This window comes from Megascapheus bottae, chromosome 3 (genome assembly GCF_031878675.1).
Source record: "Megascapheus bottae isolate mThoBot1 chromosome 3, mThoBot2.hap1, whole genome shotgun sequence".
Classification (NCBI taxonomy): domain Eukaryota; kingdom Metazoa; phylum Chordata; class Mammalia; order Rodentia; family Geomyidae; genus Megascapheus; species Megascapheus bottae.
In genome coordinates, this window is record NC_143511.1 from 74,597,102 (window position 1) to 74,614,231 (window position 17,130).

Below are 17,130 nucleotides of genomic sequence, written 5' to 3' on the forward strand. Positions count from 1 at the left end.
CAGGCAGAGAGATCTTAGGGAGATTCTTCCCCAAGAATATGCTCCTCTTTTCTTTTGGCCTTAATAAAAATAAAAGGCAGTCTATCGTTATTCATTCTCTTTTTTGCTTTAAAACTGCAAGACTCCCCCATCCCTCACCTCTACTCCCCACAAAAAAAAAGAGCAGCAGAGAAAAACAAAATCAGAAGTAAACTTGGATGAGCCTTGTTTATAAAGCAAGGGTCAAAATCAGGCTCATGCTCTCATCCAAGTGCGAGGAGTAGAGAGCTCCCTCCTGCTGAGTTGCTGCCTGAGCTCTAGCATTTTCTCTCTGTCTACAAATCCTGGTTATGGTTTTTATGGGTAGATTCCTGGAGTTTGTTAGGTCTGAAACTTGACATTAATAATAAAACTGGCTTTATATGAAAAGGAGCCAGTTCTAGTGAATGCAAGTCTCTGTGCCTGTTGGAGACGGGTGAGAATGTATGTTCCTTGGTTATCTGTCATCCCATCTGCTTGGAATAAGCTAGTTGTTTGGCTCTATTCCAGATCTTGCTGTGTGACCTCTCCTTTCTCAGCTCAGATTCTTTATTATACAACCTGAAGAGGCAGAGCCAGGTTTATCCTGGGACTTGGTGATTCTTTCATCTGCTTTCTTTGAAATAGTTCTCTAGACTTGAACTCTGGGCCTGAGCTCTTCACCTCAAGACTACCACTCTACCACAGCACCACGTCTTGCTTTTCTTCCTCCAGATGTCTTTCAGAGTTGTTTAAAAAAGTAACTCTACAAGTTAGTGAGCCTTGTGAAGATCTGTTAGTCTTGTCAGCTCCTTCCATCTTCCTTGATGATTAGTTTCTACTATTCCCATGCAATGTTTTTTGAATAAACTTAGAAGAGGAAGTGTGATTTCTCCCTTGTTTCTACCTAGTACAATTAGAGCAAGGAATAGCAGATGATATTGCTGGAGAAAATCTGATAGGCAGGAGGAATAGTTCTCTGTGGCATTTCAACATGTGCTAATTGCCAAGAAAAGAATGCTACAAAAGACAATGAGACTGGTTCTCCTTGGGCTGAGTTCTTGCTACAAGCCAGACTCTGCAGAGGATTTTACATGAATTACCTCACGGAATCCTTGCAACCCTATTAGGTAAATGGCACCGTACTCTCTTTGCTAGAGACTTAGCACATTGTCTGGGGAGGGGTTGGAGGAGGATAACACAGCCTGTAATTGAAGGAGCCGGTTTGAATGCCAGCTTGTCTGCCTGCCTCTAAAGCTCTTATAATTACCCAACCCTGTAGAAAAAGCACCTAGAGTCATGACTTTGCTCTGCTCTCTCCTGTTTGTTTACAGTACCTGTTGTTGCTATGGCACTGACTGGCTGCGATTGCTTTCCTTTGCTTATTCCATAGAGTTCAATCTCGTATTCAGTGGCCTCTCTGAGCCCTGTCACATCCCTGGTACGTTCAGGGGAAGGGATGGTTATTTCCAGTGGTTCAGACTGCTTTTTTGTATCTCTGATTTTTAGTACAAAACTGTCGAATATTCCTTCATCAGCTGTCCAGGATAGGCGGAAACCATCTGGGGTGGCATCTGAAACTAGAAGGTTGTCAACTTCTGGTTCAGCTTCTAGAGGGACAGAAAATGATGGAAGAAAGGAGGAAAAAGATCATCATTGTAGCAACCTATGCACTCTTCTTTCTGGTGGGGCATCTGTTTGCAGCGATACCCTGGCTTGCAAAGGCAGAGGTGACCTGAGATGGTGAAAACAAAAAATCATGTGACATTAATGAGACTGGTAGGGTCAGGACAGGAGAAGGACGGAGTGAACATACTCGACACAAACCAACCATACGCTTGCGACTGTGAGTTTTGTCTAAATGCAATCTATAAATCCACATCTGGACTCAGCCTTGACCCCTCCCACATATTATTAAACAAGTTCAAAGCCAGTAACTTGTTTACATTTGCTCTCTGTCTTCCAGTGGCTGAGTGCCCATCTACTACAAGGCTTATTTCTTCCTTTTTTTGAAAAGACAAATAAACCAGCGTTAATGATCTGTAGAGCTGCCTGTGATGGTTCTGCTGATTATATTTTCCTGGAGTCCAAGCAAAACGGCTTTGCAAATGTTATGGTCTTTTTGCTTTGTTCTCCAAGCTGATTTATGAAAGACGGTTCTTATTCTTGCCTTTCTTACTTAGTTTTCTTTTCTTGTTATTCTAACCACTAGTATTTAGATAGTAGTACTGAAGCTTGAAACTGCTAAGTGATAAATACTTTGGAACCAGAGATTCATCTTTTTGACCTTCACCAGACAAAAACTCAAGGTCAAGGTAGATTTGAAATGGAATTTCCCAGAGTGTACTCAAGGTAATTCTGCTTGTTGGATGTTCTTCCTTAAAAGGGGTTCCTTGTCAGAGAAGTTTGGAAAATACTGCTCTGGGAGGAGAATGTTCTGAATAGTTGTGTAGTCAAGGATCAGGTTCCCAAACTTGTTTGAACATGGAACTTCTTTACCAAGACCTTTGAATCATCTATGGAGCTAGGAGTCTTTTGGAAGACTCAGGGAAACTCAGGCTCACATTGCCTTTCTCCAGGAACTTGAGAAAATGATGAATTTAGTCTGTCTCAGATACCAGTGTTTGACGATTAGTTATAGTTTAGTTTTCTAGTCACAAGACCACTGAGTAAGTTTGTTAAGGTTGTGGGATAGACTTCAAGATGGAGACACTTACAAAATATACTCACTGGTATATTTCTTTTGAGAAGGTTGAAATGTCGCTGGAGGACCAGCAAGGATGAAGATGAAGACAAAGGGAAGGTGAAGGGAACAGGCATACAAGGTCTATGGCTAAGACGTAGGCTACGGAATTTGGGAAACCAACAGAAAACATTTCACCTTCTCGATTATGGGATGGGTAGTGGGGAGTTCGCTCATTAGACACACAAGTATGGAGAGCACAGGGATGAATGCATCAGATCCACAGAGTAAGTGGGAGAAGATGGACAATGATATTAAAATCACGATGCTACCATAGACAAGACCACACAGAAGGGGAGGGACTAGAGGAGGAAAGAATGGTTCACTTGAATTGAAATACCTGTAACAATCTCAGCCCTCAATGGCTTGGTTTGGTGCCCCTGGGTGAAGCCAGAGACCATAACCTCATAGCCAATGCCAGTTATAAGGCCTCTAAGCTCCAGCTTCCTCTGAGTTCCTGAAAGTATGAACTCCTGGGGGTCCAGCAGCTGCCCAGAATCCACCATGGTTACTACAAAGCTGTCAAAGGCATTCTCCGATGCCATCCAGGAAACTGTGAACCCGTAGGGATTAATGTCGGAAATGGTTAGGTTTTCCAGAAGGGGCAAGGCCTCTGAAAGAAGGGAAGGGTGAAAAGAACTCAGGTTACCAGCAATGATTCTGCTAGAACAGTGTACATCACAAGAATACCCATAGGTACCCAATCAATCACCCCGTTGTGTGACATGTTTAGAAAAAATGAATCTTTAGGACAAACTTTTCTGGTGACAGATAGTGTCACCTAGAATAATTCTCTTTTAAGATGATGATGAAGTAGATATTATTTCCACTTCTGGGTGACCAAACAATTTCAGAAAAGTCACAAGGATAGTATGAAAGAGAGCCAAATCTGATTCTAAAGACTTTTATTTAGAAATAGGATGTCTTGTGTGTTGGGTTTGGACCTCTTGCCTATTCTGTTCTTGAAGGAGATCTGTTTTGTTTTGTTTTTGTATACTTTACATGTTTCTATTCTACTTCTAGTTCACATTCTGAATTGGGTCAATTAGGCCAATTAGTGACGCATCCTCCTAAGCTAAGATAAAGACAGTACAGTTATTTTTATCTAGACAGATTAACAATTTATGTTTACAGCCCAGGAAGCCACTATAAGATCTTCCAGTTCTTTGGCTGCTTATTTTTCTGGATAAATTTAGAAAATAAAGATATATCTGGACCTTCAGTAAATTGTTATCATTTCTTTGTTCACTCATTCACCAAATAGCTGGGTATCAGTCATTCTTATTCCTCAGATGCCAATGGCTTTTGTCACATAATGGGATTCCCAAAGCAGGAGCTTGTATCAGCTGTATATCTCTCAGTACTTAGTTGTGGAGGAGGCATCACATTTGTTTTCTTATTTAATTATCACAATGATGTTGAAAGGTCTGTATTGTTACCAGGCCCCAACCTCTATGTCATCTAAGGAGATGGAAAAAAACCATGAGCTGTCCAAAATGATTTATCTGTTTGTATGGCTAAGCTGGTGTCCAAAAGTGTCTTCCAATTCTCAAGTTTTATGTTCTTTCCACATCCTAAGCCAATGTCTAATTAGTAAGTGGTGCTGAGTCCTGAGACACAAGGCAGGATGAGTGGAGAAGGCTCAGTAAGTCCCACCTCTCCACCAAAACAACACTTACTTACTAGTGATGAATGTGTTTATGTTTTATTAGAGAGGAAAAAGGTGGGAATTCCATGGCCAAGTTCCTTAGCAGCCTCTAGTTCAGAACCTTCTTTTCCATTGCAGCTAAGTAGGAATTTTCAAAGAGATAAATGACCTTGCACTAATGCTCAGGGTCATGTCCATGGGATATAAAGAAAAATGTTTAAGAGGAAGCTTTTGGTGATGGAATGAATAACAGACTGAATGCCCTCAACTCTAAGCAAAGGCGTAAATGTTGCAATAGCTTGGGTTTCCTGTATTTATTTGGAAACAGTTGAAGTTTATTTTGAGGCATTTTTTCATGTAAAGATTTCCAATGAAGTATAAACTCTATCAATGGTAAAGATAAAATCCCATATACTGTGCAAACAGTCCTGTTGGTCTGTGAAATAAAGATCTTCAATTCTGTGGGTGGTTTGGTTTAGATAAGTGTCTTTTAGTCCTTCAAAAGTATCAATTTCCAATGAAAACAAATGCTTTCAGGCTAATTAGTAATCCAGGGCTTTTTTTCTCCCTCCTATAGTCCTTCCTGTTCATACATTCTTTTTCTTTTTAAATATGCTACTTTCAGGATTTAGTCTTTTCACAACAAGAAGTAGTAGAGATAATACTGTAACTAGATTTAGAATTCCCCTCTCTCTCTCTCTCTCTCTCCCTCCCTCCCTCCCTCCCTCCCTCCCTCCCTCCCTCCCTCCCTCCCTCCCTCCCTCCCTCTCTCTCTCTCTCTCTCTCTCTCTCTCTCTCTCTCTCTCTCTCTCTCTCTCTCTCTCTTTTGTGGCCCTTTTCTCTTCTATATTCAGTGGGAGGTCCTGCAGGAGGCTACAAGCAAGGGTCTAAAGGGATCAGATTAATAGGCTTTTCCTCCCCTTCCCCCACCCCTTATTTCTGTCCTACCTAAGTGAATCCACATTTAATAATTTGTCAGATAAAAGAGCCACATTTTAATATTAGATTGTGTGTGTGTGTGTGTGTGTGTGTGTGTGTGTGTGTGTATGTGTGTGTGTATGATTGACTCTTACAAATGCTAGGGGTTTGTGATTGTAGAACTCTAATTTTGTGTGTGTATGTCGGGGGCGGGGGTCACGGGGCTTGAACTTGGCCTGGGCGCTGTCCCTGAGCTCTTCAGCTCAAGGCTACTGCCCTACGCCTGGGTTTGGGCATTGTCCCTGAACTCCTTAGCTTAAGGCTACTGCTTTACCCTTGAGCCAAGCCCCACTTCCACTTTTCTAATTGGAGATGAGTCTTAGGCCCTTTTGGGCCCAGGCTGGCTTTGAACCTTGATCCTTAGATCTTAACCCCCTGAATAGCTAGGATACAGGTGTGAGGCACCATGTCCGGAAGAGCTCTACTATTTTTATTTGGGTTTATTGGTTATTATTATTATTTTTTGCAATGCTGGGGATCTAACCCTAGGATTCTTGCATGCTATGTATATATTCTGCTACCTAGCCTTACTGTGTTAAGTCTCTATTTTCCTTTCCTGTCTGTCTTCCTTTCTTTCCTTTTACTGGGGTTTGAACTCAGGGCCTTGACCTTGCTAGACAAATACTCTACCACTTGAGCCACATCTCCAATCCTTTAGGAGACTCTGTTTACAGAGTCTGGATTCTCTTCTTCTTGAGGCATTTGTGAGCTTTTGTTGTTGTTATTGTTAGGGATTGAACCTAGGGCCTTACACATGGTAGGTAAGTATTCTGCGGGCAAGCTATGTGCCTAGCTATTTGGCTATTTTAGAGAAAATGATTTTTCACATACTATTAGGATGCAACATTGGTCACTAGATACTACCCAGTCACATTTCTACATCTACTTAAGAACTGGAAGGCCAAGTTCTTTTCCTTGAAGCTAATCAGGTAGAGATTTGGATTGCTGACCCTAACTTGCAGGCTTTGTCACTGAATTAGGACAGACAATAGAAATAGAAAATACAAAATTATTTCTTCAAGCAATTCAAGGAAAAGTTTAGAAGTTAGCTTAGTAAGTAGTTATGCTTTAATTAACTTTTGGATTTATATCCTTCATCTCAGGTTGAAAGGTCATTGTTGAAAGGTCTATTGTACTTGGAAAATTTCAGAATAAATATTTTTAAGGAAAAATGATAGATTATTATATTCCCAAAACAACTGATTTATCAACTATCCCATCCATCAGTATTTACAGACGAATCCTCAACTTTTTGAACTTAAAATTTATTCTTTAGTCAGAATCTCCAGGTCTGAATAAGACCACCTATAAAACTGGCACAAAGATTCCCTGAGAGTATTAGGCACTGGAGGTCCACTCTTGTAATTCTAGCTACTCAGGTGGTTGAGGGCTGAGGACTCAGATTTGAAGCCAGCTTGGGCCAGAGTAGTTTGAGACTCTTATCTCTAGATAACCAGAAAAAAGCTGATCTAATAGTATGGCTCAAATGGTAGAGTACCAGCCTTGAATGGAAAATCTAAGGGACAGCACCGGGCTCTGAGTTCAAGCCTCAGTACTGACACAGAAACATTCACAAATACAAATAAACCCACTGAATGTTTTAAACAACTATGGAGAATTCTGTGTCTGTTTTCCATGAGGGGCCGTGAAGAACTTCACCTGTCCCAGAAATCAGTGCTCCTTTAAGTTTACCTTCAGTATTTGGGCAATTGTGATTAAAACCTACATGTCTATCAGTGGAAAGGAAATACAGTAACTATATGTAGATGAATACTATACAGCTTCAAAATAGAAGGTAAGTCTGTTATTTGTAAATTCCACACATGAACTTGGAAGACATTACAGTAATTGAAAAACACATTAATTGTTAAGCACAGAGCTTAACTTTTATGAGGAATCTATAAGAAGTGGAATTCCTAGAACTGGAGGAGAATGGCAGTTATCAAAAGCTGAGGCTGGGGCAGGGAGTTTGGCCTAGTGGTAGAGTGCTTGACTAGCATGCATGAAGACCCAGTTTGATTCCTCAGTACCACATACATGGAAAAAAACCAGAAGTGGTGCTAAGGCTCAAGTGGTAGAGCTCTAGCCTTGAGAAAGTCCAAAGACAGTGCTCAGGCACTGAGCTCAAGCTCAGGACTGGCCAAAAAAAAAAAAAAGGAAAAAAGAAAAGCTGAGGCTGTGGGCCTGGGAAAAGAGAGAAGTTTGTCAAATAATACAAAGTTCAGTGAGTTGAGAGGAGTAAGTTTTAGTGAGCTATTACAGTTTGTTCACAACTGTTAATTATGATATGTATATTTCAAAATTATTGGAAGTCAATTTTAAATATTCTCATCACAAAAATGGTGAGGTGGTTGATATGACAACTAACCTAACTCTTCTATGACATACATATATTAATATATCACTTTGTACCTGTCACAAATACCTATCAGTTAAAAAGAAAAAAAAATAAAGCCTTTGCATTTAGAGGGAAGATTGTGTTTTGGATTGACTTACTCACACCTGTAATCCTAGCTACCTCAGGAGGCTGAGAGCTGAGAATCCTAGCTTGAAGCCAGCCTAGTCAGGAAAGTTCCTGAGACTCATGTTTCTGGTTAACAAAAACCCAGAAGTGGAGCTGAGGCTCAAGTAGTAGAATGCTATCTTTGAACAAAAAGACTGAGTCAGCATCCAGGCTCAGAGTTCAACCAGTTCCAGTACCAGTACCAGTATCAGTAAAATACTGATACTAAAGTGAGTTCAACCCAGATAGTATTTTAGACAGAGGCTATTCTTCTGAATGACTAAGGTATTAGTAATAGAATTTGGGTCAAGAAGAGAAAGTTTCCCGAAGGGTTTTTGAAATGGTTTGTTTCAGCTCTACTAACTAGAGAAAAGAAGGGACTCATTTGGGCAAACCTTAACCACACAACTGCATAACTTGATGCCCTAAGATCTTTCAGACTAAAGACTCTGGTTCAAAAGCAGTATAGAACTAAAAGCAGTGACATGAAATTGCTTATCAATTAGTTTGAGAAGCTAATGTTGTAATGTTCGGTTACAGCATTTGCAAATTCCTTCAACCAAACCAAACATAATGTCCTCCAAGTGACCTTGATCCTTTCCCTATATTTAACTGTGAAATCAGTCTGTTGATTAAGCACATATGCTGAGATTCTTTTCTCTCATGCCACCAAAGAATGGCATTGTTGACACATTTACTCTGCAGAACAAGACTTAGATTCTTAGTTTTACCTTTCCTTCAACTCCCTTCCACCAATTCACAGAACATACAAACAAGCTGGAATGATAAGATGCAGGGGAAAGATTCAGAAAGAGGATGCTAGTTAGGTTAGGCTGAGAGGTTCTGTGCAAGCAAGGGGCATTTTTTTCTTTCCTCACTTCTAATTCTTTGAAATAATTTCTTAATAGGCTTTCAACTTCCAGGAAAGACAGACATATTCAAAAGTTTAATGTTCTAAATATTGACCACATGCACCAAGATTTTCACAAAATAATGGATAAAAGACACATGCTGACCTTTTAGAACAGAGATCAGTGGGTGACAACACATACTTGATAGAGTCAAGTCAATGTCAAAAAGGAATTATCTGTTGGTCTGTCTATTGGAAATCTAGCCAAATGAAAAAAAAATTAAAAGAACACCATATGACCATGAGGAATTCTGTGGTTCTTGGGCAGTGATTTGAGGCCTGTTCTCAGCATGCTGGGGTCACTATTATTTAAAATTCAAGTAGAAAGGAGACTGAAAACCATTTGGCATGCACACATCTCTTTGAATGTGACCCAGGCAAACTTTGATTAGAAGGACCACAGAGAGATGATAATGGTGGGTACTGGAAAAGATTATTCCAGATCAGATGAAAGGATAGTTTAGAAATTCAAACAAAGCACATCATGTTAACTCCAAACAAACAGAGCAAATCCAGATGGAAGTGGATATTTAGGAGGAAAAAAAGAGGTCAGACACCGAAGTTCCTTAATTTGGGATGAGAGAATGCTTTAAGACTCTGATGTTGTTGGCTCTATCAAATTTAAGAATTAGAAGGATGGAAAGTAGGTAGTGGTGGTTTTTAGCTAGTTATTCAGAGAAGACAATGGAGAATGGAGTCCATTATAGTGTGGTTGCTTAGACCATAAGGGTCTGAGCATACTACCTGCCAATCAACGCATGAAGGTGGGCAATAAAACTGGAAGAGGCTTTGGTGATGATGGAACTTTGGCTTGCCTCAGGCATAGAATGTACCACCATCACCTGGGGTTGATCAGAAAGACTAAGTTCTAAAAGAAAGCTATCAAAGGCAGACTCCTAACCTTTCTATGAGATGGACATACTTCTCGAGGTCACATTGGAGACATTGAATTGACTAAGGGGGGGTTCTGTTACTAAAGCAAGAAGAAAATGTATGAAAGCATTTCAAGTTACATCACCATTGCAGTTCCAACATCAAAACATGTAAGACTAAATCCATAATGGTTCCTGGAAAGGAACTTGTCCTTTGTTGAAAACTAACGTGGCTAATTTTCTCCCCTCAGTTTTTGTTAGACTTTGGCTAGGCTGGGAATCAGATATTGCTGACTCTCGTCCTTCTAGAAACCACTTGAATACAACTTGTGGTCTCAACTTGTAGAATGAAGATAGATTCTTCCTCTGCCTTGGTGATTTAACTGATAATGTTGATGCTGGAGTGTTGATCTTTTTATTAGATTCCTAAGAAGGTAGGAAATTCTAAGGAAAACTTCATTTTCTTCTACTGATATGTGTATTATTCAATTTGTGATGTTAGTTTATCTGTTAGGAGAAGACACTGTGTGTAAGTGCTATTTTGACTAGTCTACTCTCTCTAAGTTCATCTGGGGATTTCTTCAGAGAGCATGTGTACATACCACATACAATACACATTTCAAGTGAGAGTACTTTGTAACTGTGTAAACTGAAATCCTTGCTTAAACTGGACTATTCACTTTTAGCCATGTAGCGTTCATTGTTCCCAGAACAGATGCCAGCTAGAGATGATGTTAAAGTCCAGGTTGGCTACCTCATGCCCTCATCTGGTGACTGACCCTTGTTCTTTCTCTTCATCTTTTCCATTTGAAACAGAAATCAATGCTATCAATGATTTTCTTAAGGCATTAGAATATCCTGGAATGAGGATACTCAATACTTCAGGAAGATAAAGATACAGGGATTACACAAAAATAGAACCTTCCAGATCTCTTTGATTAGTGACAAAATTGTTCCAAGCTAAGAGCAACGGTCACAATGGCTTTTCAGTGGCCCCAAAGGGAGAATTCTTTTCTCCAGACTCTATACGGAAAGCTAGACCAAAATACATTTTATGAAGCAAATGTTCTGCTCAGTGACAAGCCAGGCAGGATGCTTCATTCAAATGCACCATGTGGGCTGCTGTTGGAAGAGAGTTACTGTTAAATAGTCCTGCAGCCTCTTGTCATGAAAGACTTAAGAACATGGTTGTCTCTGTGTCTTATATTTTGATGGACGAGGAGAAGTAGTAGCTTCAGCCTGCAAAGAATCCTGTGGAGAGAGAGTGTCAGAGAGGAAAGCATGCTCATGTACCTGTAGTTGCTGTGGCGGTGATGGTTTTGGTCCGGAGGCTGTGAGCAAGCCCAGAAAGGTAGATAATGAAATCAGTACTAGGGGAGAGCCCTGAGATATGAGCACTTCGTTCAGCACCAGATATATTATATTCTACCATCTGCAGCAACCTATTAGAATCAATAATTTCAATGATAAAAATCTGGAAGATTTCATCAGTAGCTGTCCAGGAAAGATTGAAGCTCTCAGGAGTTACGTCGGAAACATTTAAGTTTCCAATTTCAGGTTCTTTGGCTGAAAAAGAAGGGGGGAGGGTAGGAGAGAAGAAACAATTTGCATTATTGATTTGTTGGCGTCTTATGAATGAAGCAGTTAATAGGACCATTTCTGGGGAGAAAGATGGGATAGTTCGAAGTGAGGATGAAATGAAGTAATGCTATCATTCAGTGCCAATGAGAGAGAAAAGGGGTTTTGTTAAGGGAAACATTCAGAAAGGAAGCTATAACAATTAGATTTCCAGGCTTTGCACTTGCCACATATGATCAGACTTTGCTAGATGCATTGAGAGAGAAGACATGGTGGATGGCTTGAGTCAGAGCTGCTTTGTCCTAGTAGTCCCTGGCTCTGAGAGCCCTGCCTCAGGTTCACTGGATGTGGGTCAAAAGACATGAGAGCTGGCAGCATCCAGTCTGGAGGAGGTGGACCTCGTTTGCTTTGAATGGGCACCCATCGATTTAAATGATGGCTAAATCATTCTGGCCCATTGTTCTCCCAAAGTGGTACCTTTGGGCTTCTGATTTGGCCAATTTCTCAATGTCATTGTTTTTATTTGTTTTCTGCCATTCAATCAGAGCTACTCAACCATTCTCATATTTCACTAAAATAGCTTGTCCGTCTGTGTCTCTGTGGGCCAAGAAGGCTTAGCACTATATTGCCAACCAAAGGAGGTAAGCCAAGACAAGGCAGTTCAGACAAACCTTTCCCAGCCAAGAAATCGTATTTTGTCTTTGAGATATTCTGCCAATGCTTTTCTGAGCAACAGGAATGAAACATGCATAAGCCAAGTTTGGAAAAGAACTTAAAAGTCTAGTCCTATTTCTTAAGAAAAGAAGACCTTGCAGCTCTGAAACCATCCCAACTAACATGTTGAGGCACAGATCAGATGAATTATGGACCTTCCTTCCTGTCAATCAACTCATCAGAAGCAAGGTTGCTATCATAATAAAAGAAACACACACACACACACACACACACACACGCACACGCACACACGCATGAACAAATAATATTGATGACATCCAAGCCACAAGATCTGCAGGAAAGATCAGAAGTAGGTGATCATTCTGCCTTTTGGGGAAAAGATGGTTTATAGATATCAGATTTAAAAAATACAAATCCCAGGGCACATTCAAGGAAGCCTCAGCTGCAATTTCTAGGCATTTTGAGCTTTCTCTTACTGCAGTAGTTGCCTGTATAATGGACCATCTCAGTGAGCTTATACTGAAATGACAGAAGCTAACTCATTCAACTGTACTTCTGAGCCAAAAAGGATGTACAGGTTTACTGTTGAGATATTTGGTGAAATAATTCTATATTATCATGCAAACCAAAGTAGCACTGTTTCTACTGAGCTTCAAGCCAACTGAGGTCCATCATAATGATAAGCAATGGAACACAGCAATGGGAAAGGAGAAGACTCTTACTTTAGCAGCTCTAGAGGAAGCATAGAATACCTTGCCACCAGAATTCAGTGATAAATAAAATACAATGCTTCCTCCCTGGGCCGGGATTGGGGGTTTGCCAGACAGTAGCCAACACCCCAGAGGACAACTCTTGATTCACACAGTTAAATAAGTATAAGTGCTTTCATATTTATAGCCTTGCTCAAAAGGCTGTTGTGTGTGTGTGTGTGTGTGTGTGTGTGTGTTTACTTTTTGTCTAAAACTATTTCTTTTGCTCAGTGCATTAAAAGAAACATGTCTTAAATGCAAAAATCACAGGACTCATACCCCTAAGGGATGGGGAGACTGTAAATCATCGTAAGTGAATAAACTGTGCTCCACTAGAATTAACATGTCAGAAAGGTATGCTTTAGTTATATGTCAACAGTGGAGAAGGGAATTTCAACCTTCAGGCTGATGTTTGAAACAAAAGAAAAACTATCATTCCAAGGAGATGCCATTTGGCTAGGTAAACTATGAGGGGGGAGGGTGGTAGAGGTAGGAAAGGATAAGGTCTACATAGTTCATCTTTGTCATGGTCAAAGCATTTGGAAGAAGACACAGTCTGCATGGAGGGCTGTGAGCATGCATGGCCAGCAGCCACAGGGCACATGAAAAGGGTTCAGCCATGGAGAGAAGCAGAGTTCCCCACCATTCCTTGGAAAGGGAGCAGGAACAAGGGACCTTGGGAGAAGAGCATGAGCAAGTGAATAAGGAGATACCTGTGGAGGCCTCAGTAGAGAGCATTGATGTCCTATGGCCCCGAATCACCCCATAGATGGACAGTCTATAAGGAGTGGACGCCTTGAGGCCTGGAATGTCCACAGCCCGGAGGCTGCCGTCCACTGTGAGGTTCTGAGTGGCCTCCACCTTGTTGGCCTCCTGCACCTGAATGACAAAATGCTCATAGGCCTGGTCAGCTGCAGTCCAGTTGAGGGTGAGGCCATCCCAGCCAACCTCAGTCACAGCTAAGTCTCCCAACTGGGGGAGATCCTCTAAAGAAGGACAGAGAGGTGTTTGTCAGTGGTGCAAACCAAAAGCAAGGAACCAAATACCCCACAGCCCAGCGAGAAAGATCTTTCCTTCCTTCCTTCCTTCCTTCCTTCCTTCCTTCCTTCCTTCCTTCCTTCCTTCCTTCCTTCCTTCCTCCCTTCTTCCCTCTCTCTCCCTTCTTCCTTCCTTCCTTCCTTCCATATGTGGTAATTACTGGTCTTTGGGCACTAGTGAGAGATCAAGGAAACTTTCAGAATGAATTTAAATTTGTTATTCTGGCCTCAGTTTTCTTTAGGAACTGAGAATAGTCACAGCCCAGTGGGAAGTCTCCGAGTATGTGTCGCAAAGGCCATAGGATGACAATAGGATTGTGGGGCCGTTAAGGAAAGTGGTTTAAAAGTGCACACTCTGGCTGGTAGCTCATGCCTGTAATCCTAGCTCTTCAGGAAGGTGAGATCTGGGGATCTCAGTTTGAAGGCAGCCTCAGCTGAATAGTCTATGAAACTCTTATTTCCAATTAAATACCAAAAAAGCTGGAAATGGAGCTGTGACTCAAGTGGTAGAGCCTTAGCCTGGAATAAAAAATTCTCAGGGGCAGCATAGACGCGCACACACACACACACACACACACACACACACACACACACACACACACACACAGAGTTGTTGGACATAGTTCCAACACTGCTATTTGCCAGCTGTGTATTTGCTGACTCTGCCTGTCTTTTTCTCCACCTTTTAGTTGAGTTGACAGTACCATTTCATTGGATTACGCGATGCAGACTTTACTTATCAGCTTCTTCATATTATTTTATCTGATACATAGTGTGTGCTTGAAACGTGGTAGCTTAAGAAAATTCCCTCTGTAGGTGTTTCCCCTTGGAATTTAGTCATATGGAAGGAATTGATCTTGTCTCACTGTTGACCATGTATAACCGCCTGGTTTTCTAAAACATATGCTGTTTCAAGTTTGGACAAGCATGATAGTTTATCGCCGGGCTTTTCTTGGCTTTCAGGGATCCAGGGTTATGTACTTGATTCTTGGCATGCTTTTTGCCCTCCCACTGTCATCAGCTAGGACTTTAAGTGAACACTGATCATGAACAGGAAGGCTGTGTGTGTGTGTGTGTGTGTGTGTGTGTGTGTGTGTGTGTGTGTGTGTCTATGTGTGTGTATGTTTCATTTTGCTCAGAAAATGGTACAGAGCAGGGGCCACTTATTGTTTTCTACAATTCTGGGAGGAAACCTACTGTAGCTATTATAGTTGTTATCGCTGATCAAGATGGTTTGAATTTAGACTATGGAAAAACTCACGGTATTGAGAAATGCTTCTCAAGATTAAGTGCAACCTCTCAAGTCCCTCTTCTTCAAGCTGCAGTGGTTATGGATGAGAAGTCAGAGAAGTATTTTTTAGCAATTTCAACCTTCACAAAAGGTAGGGGGACTTTTTTTTTCCCATTCCTGAGGCTTGAACTCAGGGCCTTGGTACTATCCCTAAGCTCCTTTTGCTCTAGGCTAGGGCTCTAACACTTGAGCCACAGCACCACTTCCAGTGTTTTCTGTGTGTATGGTACTGAGGAATGGAACCTGGGGTTTCAGGCATGCTAGGCAAGTACTCTACCACTAAGCCACATGCCCAGTCCTAGGTGGAGAGTTTTATTCTGTTAGCCCAGAACTTAGTGAGCTAAGAAACCTTGAGTAACTTCTCCATTTTAGAGGTCTGTTTTCAAACTCTGTTCCACATAGACGTGGCATTTTTCTGGAAGAAGCATGATAGACACATCAGTCGAGATATCCCTCATTTCTTCCCCAGATCACTAAGAACTGCAGTTTATCTGTCATGAGACAATAATAATTTGGCCACATAGTACATGATAACATCATGTTCCTTAATTATGGAATTATATATGGTATCAAAGAATGGCCACATTTATTTGGTACATAGGAGCAAGAATTAGATATTTTTGTTGCCTTTTCAAAATCTAAAACTATATGGAAAAGGGCATGAGCTTAGGGACAAGCATAAAAAACAAAACAACTTCTCACAAGAAATCTGGCCCAGAGTCCCTTTGGAAGCTGTTTCTAGACAACTCACGGCTAGCACAGTTTTCCATGATAGATGGAATACCATATTTTCAGGAGACAAATTGAGATCAATTGTTTTGTCTCCCTAAATCAAGTGCACAACACTGTACTCATTTATGCTGTCCTTTCTTGCAAATGTCCTAGCCTTGAATACCTGTTAACGTGAAGGACTAAAACAATTTCAGCAGAAGACTGACCAGATCATTTCCCAGAATTACTTTGTAGAGACCTGACTAGGAATTTTGTGCATGTTAGTGACTTCAAGACTAGTAATGATATGGTTTCTCTAGAAGGCTCTGATCTTTCCTACTCTTTTGTGCTATTTTCTGAAACTAGGACTCTACCTTCAGCTATTTACTATTCATGGTTACTCCTTCCACAGTGGGCACTGTGCAAAACGTTTGCGTTCATTATTAGTTCAGGAATTGTTCATATCAGTGAACCATAGGGATAGCATCTCTGATTTGAACATGAGAAGGGCCTGAGATATAAAGTGATAGACCCAACATTATTTAGTCACTTAGTTGGAATTTCCACCCAGGGCTTTCTGAGCTAGAGAACTCTGTTATCTGCCAACTACATCTGAGGCAGGATCTCCTGATACGTGGGGATTTTTTTTCCCCATTCCAGAGACAGGCTGGCTCAAATCACATGTCTGGTGTGGAAGGTACCTGTGATGATCTCCATGGAAAGAGGTTGAGTGGTGTGGCCCCTGATCACTCCATGTAGAGTGATTATGTAGGAACTGCCAGCCTTGAGGCCTGGGATTTCCACTGAGCGCAGGCTGCCAGGAATGGTGAGATTATGAGCCTCCTCCACCTGCTCAGACTCCCGGACCTGAATGATAAACTGATCATAGGTCTCATCTGGTGTGGTCCAATTGAGTCTGAGGGCATTCCAGCCCAGTCCGGTCACTGTGAGGTTTCCCAGACCTGGAACCTCCTCTGCATAAGGACATAGAATGGCTGAGTTAATAATAAAAAAAAAGCCCATTGCATTCTGGGGTTCAGGTGAGATAGTGTTTTGGCTTAGACTAAGATGGACTGTCTGGTTAGTGTTGACAACAGATGAATGATTGAGGGTGATGTTGAAACACAGTCTGATAGTTGGCACTAAAGCTGGGTTTTTTCTGCTCATCCTGTGGGAGTGAACAGTGGTTTTAGGGATTGTTCACAACTTCCATTCTTGACACACAAATAGGGCTTTGGGGAATCCTTTAGTATTTTTAAAATGAGCTCAGAACTATTTTTCTTTTTCACTTGCAGATTGGTCTTTCCAGCTCCTTAGTTATTAGGGCTGGAATTCACTTTGCAAGAAAAATCACCTCTCACTTTTGTTTAAAAAAAAAAAAAAGGAGAGGTGGAATTTCCATAGAACTAGCCAAATAAGGTTAGGCCATCTGGGAAGA

At 41.1% G+C, this 17,130-nt stretch overlaps 1 protein-coding gene across 6 annotated transcripts in view; it reads right to left on the bottom strand.

Moving 5' to 3' along the window:
- Tnc (tenascin C) overlaps positions 1 to 17,130 on the bottom strand; it is an 83,224-nt gene that overhangs the window by 22,343 nt on the left and 43,751 nt on the right. The window contains exons 13-17 of one of the 6 annotated variants that reach the window (XM_090330495.1): positions 16,394 to 16,666; positions 13,367 to 13,639; positions 10,945 to 11,217; positions 3,081 to 3,353; positions 1,335 to 1,607 (exon numbers count right to left, since the gene is read on the bottom strand). The exons of 1 other annotated variant lie outside the window; for it this stretch is intronic. In XM_090330495.1, coding sequence (XP_090186621.1) covers positions 1,335 to 1,607; positions 3,081 to 3,353; positions 10,945 to 11,217; positions 13,367 to 13,639; positions 16,394 to 16,666 — 1,365 coding nt within the window. The remainder of the gene's footprint in view (positions 1 to 1,334; positions 1,608 to 3,080; positions 3,354 to 10,944; positions 11,218 to 13,366; positions 13,640 to 16,393; positions 16,667 to 17,130) is intronic. 4 more of the 6 variants (XM_090330496.1, XM_090330497.1, XM_090330498.1 and 1 more) reach the window with 4 other exon arrangements.